This window comes from Ichthyophthirius multifiliis (genome assembly GCF_000220395.1).
Source record: "Ichthyophthirius multifiliis unplaced genomic scaffold scaff_1120509251222, whole genome shotgun sequence".
In the NCBI taxonomy this organism is placed as follows: Eukaryota; Ciliophora; class Oligohymenophorea; order Hymenostomatida; genus Ichthyophthirius; species Ichthyophthirius multifiliis.
The window spans coordinates 88,450-96,886 of NW_004086085.1; the positions used below are offsets into that span (position 1 = coordinate 88,450).

The following is an 8,437-nucleotide window of genomic DNA, read 5'->3' on the forward strand; positions in this document are numbered from 1 at the left end:
ATATATATATATATATATATATATATATATATATATATATATTATAATTTAATATATTTCTTTTTATTTTTTTTTCATTTTAATTATATTTTTATACATTAAAATATTTTATAAATACTATAATTTATAAATATAAAGATTCACTTATTAATCAAAAATTAAAATATATTTTTTACTGTTTATATTAAAAAATATCTATAAAGAAATTTAAAATAAATATTATTATAAAATAATTTAAAATATAAATCATTTAAGAAATTCTGATAAAGTAATTAATAATTATAAAATTAAATAATGTTAAAGAAATTTTTTTTTATAATATTAATTTAAAACTAACTAATATAAAAAAAACTAGAAAAATTTTTATTAAAGTATCGAATTAAAATTTGTTTTTTAAATAAATTAATTAATATAAAACATTATTTTTTATTTATATTATATAATAAATTATATTTAAAACTAATTATTAAACATAAACACAATTTCTAATTTCTAGTGTATGAATATAAATAAAACAATTAAATTATATTAATTTTTTATAGATAAATTAAAGTAACTATTTAATAAATATAAAATTAATTCATTAAAAGTAAAGAATAATATAATTAAAATACATAATAAAGTTAAAAGAGCAATGAAACTAAAATTAATAAACAGATATTTGATTATAGAAATCCAGTAATAAATAATACATGTTTATAAAGAAAAAAAGCAAATAATATAGCTGTAAAAAATGATATCATTATTTAATTATTAAAAAATTACTAAATATAATGATAGTTTTTAGAATGAATTAGATAAAACAAAATAAAAAATATATTTTTTAACTTTTTTATAATTAAAAAAATAAAAAAATAATAGTATATTATTTAACTTTTTTATAACAAAAAGTTATATAAAATATATCTTGAAATTAATCCTTAATACATTAAGAATATTGAATTACTTTATTTATTACAATAATAAAAATCTTTACTTAAAAAAATCAAATGTTTTATTAAAATATTTGAGTACCTTGTGAATATACCAAATATTAAATCCTTTATCAAAACCAAAAATTATATTTACTAGAAAGAATAAAACTAGTTTAATAAATAAATAATAGAAATAAGACAATCTATAAGACAAGAAAGATTATTAAATTGTTTACCGAGAATTTACAGAATTTTTTTTTTTATATTTTTTATGAGTATTTTTGGTTGAGAATGATAGCCACCTTCATAAATTTACTTATGGTTTTTCAGTTAATTAATAAATAATTGAATAATTATTACTATTATGTATATTTTTATATATTAATAAGATATATATTAAATTATATAATATATATATTGAATAAAGTAATGTATTTTTAAAAAAAGTTACTTAATATATCAGTGTTGGATATTAATTATAATACAGTTGAGGAAAAAATTTAATTTTAAAGCAAATATTTTACTTAACTATAGATATGTATTTGTAAATAATGAGACTAATGAAATTTAGATTTTTTTAAACCAAAAAAATTTAAATAAATTTTTATATGATAATAATGATAAAAGTTTATATTATAAAGCTTAATTTATTAATAAAATTCTAATATAATAAGTTTTTAAATAACATAAAATACTACATTAATTTTTTTGGATTCTTTATTAGGTTTTAAAAAATTAGAGATAAGCAAGATTTATATAAGTTTCATGAATTAAATAAATATTAAACTTTTAATCCTTAATAAACCATAAATTTTAATTAGAAATATATAAATTATATTATTAAAAAGGAAGATATATATATATTATAATAGTAAAATAGTTTTATTTTAAGAATAGTAAAAAACGAAGTAAATTTTTGTTTATAAATAGAAAAACATATTTCGAGTCAATAATATTATATATAAATGGTTAGTATATTAATTAACAAAAACATTATAATTATTTAATAATTTAATTATTATTTTTTTCTTAATTTTTTTTTTCTTAATAATATGTATATATGTAAAAACGACACATTAATAAATATATTTTATAAATTTAAAATTTTAAAATGCATTAAGGTTATATAAAATCTTTTAATATTATACTTAGTAATATAAAAAGATAGTTTATTTAAAAATTAAGATAAGAATATTTATTTTTTATTTTCCAAATAAAAAACTAATTTTATTTATTTTTTTTAAAAAAACTTCAATAATATAAATAAAATTAATTATTTAAAAATAAATATGTTTTTCATTTAACTTTACATTGTGAAGCTTTTAAATTCCATTTCCATTCACAATACTAATCCAGATTTTTAAATTGATATTATTAATCCAACAAATACTAAATAACTTATTCAAGAATATCAACAGAAGTGTTGTGAGTGTCATGAAATAAAATACATTGACCTTAATTTGGATTTTATTCGCATTTATTCTTAATTTAATCATAAATCCTGTAACATTTTTATTCATATTTTAAAGGGAAATTTTCCTTTTAATTATCTGAAAGTCTAAAAACTCCTTCTTTATAGCATATCCATTCACCTTATTCCCATCTTTTATATTTTTATTATATATATATATTAAAAAAATATATTAAATATAAAAATTATATATTTTTATTAAAAATTTACTCAGAAGAATCACTTGAATTTAAATTCCATAAGCAAACAACTCCATATTTATTAACAATTTAATTAACTCTTTTATCACATCCGCCAAAAGGAGGTCTTATCAAGCATGCTTAATATTGTTTTTGGAAAACCTCATCAATTGCTTTTTAGAAAGTTTCAATTTAATAAATTATTTGCTCATCTGAAAGCTTTCTTAAATCAAAATGTTAATGGCAATGACTACCTAAACTATGACCAGATTTTACCATTTTTTATAGCAATTTTTCGTGTTTTAGTAATCCATGAAAATTATTTGTTTCTTTTGCATATTCTGCTGTGCCTGTCCATTCACAACTGTTTATAAAAAATGTAGCTTTTATATTATATTTTTCTAATAAATCAATAATTTCAGGTGTCCATTAAGTTGGACCATCGTCAAAAGTCAAATATATTGTTTTTTATTCAAAATCTGAATTATGATTTATTATAAAAGAAGATTACAACATTAAATTAATATAAATATATTATTAATATATAATATAATTTTAAAAATAGGGATAATTTTATTTTTTAAAAAATTTATGATATTATGAAAATAAAATGAAAATATTTTGTATCATTTATTTTATTAGATATTAAAATATAAAATTAGCTTTATAGTTTACATAAATAATTTAATTAATAAAAATAATTAATAGCAAAATAAAATTATTTTATATTTAAAAAATTAAATAAAAAAATATAATAAATAATTTTATCAATTAATAATTAATTTTATATATTTTTTTAAATATGAAAGATTTAATTACAATAGTAAAATTCAAATTTATTATGAAAAAATTAAAGAAAATTTTTTTCCATATCAATACTATTATCAATATCAGTAATTCTTTATTAAGAGTAATATTTTTAAATTATTAAATAAAATTTACAAATAACTATAAAAAATAAATATTATAATAAATAATTATATATAAAAATATATATATAATATATTAATATAAATTATAATTATATTTATACATATATATATTTTCTTTTTTCTAAGTAAAAAATATATTTTGCTAATATTCTTTATCAAATTACTAAATTTTATTTTGATATCTATTAATATAAATTTTCAAAACTTAATAACAAATTATCCTACTTATAATTTCTTAATGCAATCTAGAATCTTCCTAAAATAAACTAGTTTTGATTACTGCTTATAATTTAGTGATTGTATAGGAAATTTATTAATTATTTTTTTAATTTATAATTATAATTTATTTTAGTATAACCTTCGTTATTATTTCTTTAATCAAATTAATCTTGTGTATTTCGTAATCAGATTCTATATCAGATGTTTCAAATACATATTCGTGTAGCTTTTTAAATTTAGAATTTTATTAAAAATAATTCATATTTTTTTCATTTAATTTTAAAAACAAACAATTAAAATGTAAATGATTATAAAATATACTTTAGCTATTTATATTTCTTTTACTTTTTTTTTTCTTTTTTCTTTTATTCTTAATATCAAGCTATTGTAGCCTTCAGGAATTGTTAGTTAATTTATATTTTCTTAATCAAGAAGTTTTAATATAAACTAAATTACATATTTAGATTTATTATAAATAATTTATTTATTTAAAAATTATGTATCTTAATTTTTTGCATATATTTTTTGACTATCGTTTATTTTATCGAAATCTACATTTTTAGATTTGTATTTATAACTAACTTATCTACAAGACAATATCTCGTCCCAATCTTTTATAAAAACAGTATTATTATTAAGAGCTTTATAATCACCATTTATATAAAGATAAAAGCATTTTTTTAATTATTCACAAAAAAGTTCATATTTTTATTTATCGTCGGAATCTTTAAACTAAATATTACAAAAATCAGCATATTTAATTGTTTTTTGAGAATCTTTTATTTATAATTAACTTCTATTGTAATAAAGTTATTACCTTAATTATTCAAAAATAAATTAATTATTTAGGTTTTCAATTTTTTAAATAAATAAAAGATAATCTTTCTTTATTAAGCATTCGATATTTTTTTCAGATAAAAGGCTTTTAGCATTTTAAAAATTAACTTATATATTATATTTATTTTATTTTATTAAGTTATAGTTAGCTTTTTATTTAATTTTATACAGAAGAAATATTATATTAATATTAATTATTTAGTTTTACATAACAATATCCAAGGTTATTATTAAACTTTATATTTTTAGAAATAACTTCATATTAAGAAGAATCAAAAAGCTGTATTTATATAGATGAATCTTATGTTTTTTATATCATAGCTTTAGTAAAAAATAAAATATTTTTAATTAAATATGATTATGATTAAAATTTACTTGTTAAAAATTGATATTGAAATAGTTCAAATGAAAAATTACAATATAGTATTTTTATTTTACTTTTTTTTTTAAACTAGTATAAATATAATTTATATATTGGTATTATTTAATTTTATTTTTAAAAATGAAAATATTTAAATTATTATAAATTAAAAATAAATGTTTACATATTAATTTTAATTTATTTTATTTTTTATAATTATTATTATTATTTTAAATATTTTCTATAATTTAATCTATTTTTTAAAAAAATATTATTTATTTTACTTTATTAAAAATTAAATAAATTTACTTATTTATTATCTCAAATAATTTTTTAAAATTAAAAAAAAAAAAATTAATAGATTTTTAAGTATTTAATTAAATAATCATTTTTATTTTCTTTTCTTTTATTTTATAATAAATTATAAAGTAATGAAAAATTAATTATTCTTTATTTAAAAAAAAAAATCTCATTTTTTTATAGTAAAATTATTGTAAATTAATTTATATTATAATTTTTTTATTAAATTTATTAGATTTAAAAATTTCATAAAAGTATTAAATGTTTTTATTTTCATAATATAATAAATGAAAAATTAAAATATGTATCTATAAATAATAAATAATAAATAATAAATTATTAATTGTTAATTAAATATAATAAATATTAAAAAAAAAAATGATATTTAATTACTAAAAATTTTTATTGTTTAATAAATTAAAAAAATAATATTTATTTTTAAATATTAATAAAATAATAAATAAATTAATTTATATTTTAAGTTTTAAATTTTAATTTTAAATTTATAAATATAAATTACTTAGCATTTTATTTAAGTTTATATAAAAAAGTTATAAATAAATAAAAAAAATTATTTCTAAAATAAGAATTATTATATTTTTTCTAACAATTGATTGCAAATGAATACCTAAATAAAATAAAATTAATATAAAAATTTTTTAAATTGAAAAACAATTAAAATTATTTTTACTTTATACATTTTTACAAATAATATTAAATATAATACTTTTTATTGAAACAAATTTTGTTTTTGTTTTTATTTTTGTTTTGTTTTGTTTTGTTTTGTTTTTTTTTAAAAAAAATTAAAATAAAAAAAACAAATAAATAAAATAATTTGTATGCTAATAAATAATAATTTAATAGATAAATAAATAAAATGAAAAAAATTATAACTATATTTATTTTAATAGTTTTTTCATTATAAATAAATTTAAAAAAAGAAAACAATACAATAAAAGAATCTTCGCATGAGGATAATGTTTATCACATTTCTTTAAAAAAAATTAAATATCTAGTTTAGAAAAGCAAAAATTAAATTAATTTATAATGAAAAACTAACATTTTGGAAAAATGAATTCTCATTTTAAATCATTTATTCAAACTGCAAAAACAGGCACAAGTACAACTGCAAGTATAAGCTTGACTAATATAAAGAATTCACAATATACAGGATAAATATCAATAGGAGATCCATAGAATGTTTTTAGTGTTATATATGATACAGGATCAGCTAACGTATGGATAAACTCAAAAATATGTAAAGATTAAGGTTGTAAAAAAAGAAAATAATATGACCATGATAGATCTGAAAATTATGAAAGAGAAAATCTGCATTTAGATGTTGAATTTGGAACAGGAGAATTAAAAGGTGAATTTAGTTAAGATACATTCTATTTTGGGGGAATTTAAATAGATAAATAAGATTTTATAGAAATTGGAGAAGAAATAGGGATGGTTTTTTAAGATGTATTATATAAAAATTTATATATATTTATATATATATGTATATATATATATATATATATATATATATATATATATATATATATAAATAATTATATAAGTTTATATACATTTTTTTTTAAGTAATAATTTGATGGAATTATTGGATTAGCTTTTCCTAGTATGGCAGCTTATAATAAGAATTCTATTTTTGATAATATTATTTAATAAAAGAAATTAAATAAAAATATTTTGTCTTTTTATATGAGCAAAAATTAAGGAAGAAATGATTCTTAATTAACTATCGGAGGCATTGATAAAAGTAAAGTTTTTGGGCAAGTTAATTATCATAAGGTTTTGAAAGATTACTATTGGATTTTTAAAGCTGATAATATTCTTTTAGGAGGAAAAGATGTTGGTTTATGTGACAAAGTATGTTATTTAATTGCTGATACTGGTACTTCTTTGATTACTGCACCTGAATAGAAGGCTTTCACTTTATTAGGTATTTTTTCTTTTTATATTTTTATACATAAATTATTATAAATTAGAACTTATTAATGTTAATGAGGATTGTTCGAATAAATATTAGATAAATAATCTTGATCTAACTTTTATTGTTGATGGTCATAAATATTCACTTACTCCTTAAGAATATATAATCGAAGAAAAACTAACACAAGGATACACATTTGCAGGAACTTAAAAGACTATTTGTTAACTTGGAGTTATGCCTCTTGATATTCCTAATGATGAAGATGGATTTTAATATGAATAAGCTTGGATTTGGTAAATATATATATATATATATATATATATATATATATATTTAATATCTAATTTTTTTTTTAGGGAGATATTTTCCTTTAAAAATACTACTCTATTTATGATCGTGATAATAATAGAGTCGGATTCGGATTAGCTAATCATAAAAATAATTGAAATATTTTTAATTATATTATTTTTATTATATTAATTGTTTTTTTTATATATTAAAAAAAAATAGATAAATATTATTGAACATATAATATTTATATATATTTTTTTTTAAATTTAAATTAAATTTATTTTAAATATTTCTATTCTTCTTTAGAAAAATCATAATTTTTTTATTTCCAATACGAAAAGGAGTAATTTTAATCATTCAAATTCTATAATTAAAAATAAATAAAAATGTATTTTTTTATAATTATTTTATTTTTATTACTAAATAATTAATATACTAAAATTTTTAGTAATTAGCCTTTAGTATAGTTTAATACTTAAAAATATGGTTAAATATTGCTTTCATGTTATACACATTTAAAATATAAAGATTTGTTATTTCTGGTGTTTAAGGAAAAGTTAGTAATATTAGATTAAACTAAATTTGATAAAATAAATGAATATAATTTTAAAATAAAAGATTTTATAATAAAAAAAAAATTCATATACATAAACAATATGTAAAGTATTTTAATTATGAGGTACGATTAAGAACTATAATAATTATATTAAGTAAATATATGGAAATAGTAAAATGAAATATATGAGCAAATAATAATATTTAATAGTGAAAATATTATATGTTATTATTCATAAAATAAAGTAGGAATATTAAAAATTACGAATAAGAATAGAATATAATAATTATTAATTAAAAGCATATAAATCCAAAATAAATTTTTTTGGTTCGATTTTATAGGTAAAAACTATATTTTCTTATAATATAATAAAGGTATCCAATTTTATTCTTTAAATGAAAATCATGATTTTTTTTTAGTTAAGGAGCTTAGTTTATG

General features: G+C 14.5%; 2 protein-coding genes across 2 annotated transcripts, besides 20 other annotated features; one reads left to right on the forward strand and one right to left on the reverse strand. All coding sequences in view use genetic code 6, as the record gives it.

Annotated features, from left to right (window-relative positions):
* Window positions 1-46: part of a microsatellite that runs on past the window's edge.
* A 139-nt stretch (window positions 47-185) lies between these two features.
* Window positions 186-242: a microsatellite.
* Window positions 243-1,294: 1,052 nt separating this feature from the next.
* Window positions 1,295-1,333: a microsatellite.
* A 592-nt stretch (window positions 1,334-1,925) lies between these two features.
* Window positions 1,926-1,963: a microsatellite.
* Window positions 1,964-2,326: 363 nt separating this feature from the next.
* Window positions 2,327-2,877, reverse strand: IMG5_162970 (polysaccharide deacetylase, putative; the record flags this gene model as incomplete). The annotated part of the gene is made up of 2 exons (XM_004030301.1): window positions 2,327-2,517; window positions 2,596-2,877. Coding segments are annotated over 2 exons (472 nt in total), but the record flags the coding sequence as incomplete, so codon positions are not given.
* A 636-nt stretch (window positions 2,878-3,513) lies between these two features.
* Window positions 3,514-3,567: a microsatellite.
* Window positions 3,521-3,586: a microsatellite.
* Window positions 3,522-3,580: a microsatellite.
* Window positions 3,587-4,179: 593 nt separating the features above from the next.
* Window positions 4,180-4,212: a microsatellite.
* Window positions 4,213-5,098: 886 nt separating this feature from the next.
* Window positions 5,099-5,154: a microsatellite.
* Window positions 5,118-5,178: a microsatellite.
* Window positions 5,179-5,523: 345 nt separating this feature from the next.
* Window positions 5,524-5,550: a microsatellite.
* A 64-nt stretch (window positions 5,551-5,614) lies between these two features.
* Window positions 5,615-5,672: a microsatellite.
* Window positions 5,673-5,678: 6 nt separating this feature from the next.
* Window positions 5,679-5,718: a microsatellite.
* Window positions 5,719-5,956: 238 nt separating this feature from the next.
* Window positions 5,957-6,008: a microsatellite.
* Window positions 6,009-6,260: 252 nt separating this feature from the next.
* IMG5_162980 (hypothetical protein) lies at window positions 6,261-8,179 on the forward strand (the record flags this gene model as incomplete). The annotated part of the gene is made up of 4 exons (XM_004030302.1): window positions 6,261-6,680; window positions 6,801-7,161; window positions 7,208-7,445; window positions 8,155-8,179. The coding sequence occupies 4 exons, from the start codon at window positions 6,261-6,263 to the stop codon at window positions 8,177-8,179; spliced, it is 1,044 nt and encodes a 347-aa protein (XP_004030350.1).
* Window positions 6,694-6,791: a microsatellite.
* Window positions 6,697-6,776: a microsatellite.
* Window positions 7,450-7,485: a microsatellite.
* Window positions 7,601-7,631: a microsatellite.
* Window positions 7,603-7,647: a microsatellite.
* Window positions 7,606-7,652: a microsatellite.
* Window positions 8,180-8,437: the final 258 nt, after the last annotated feature.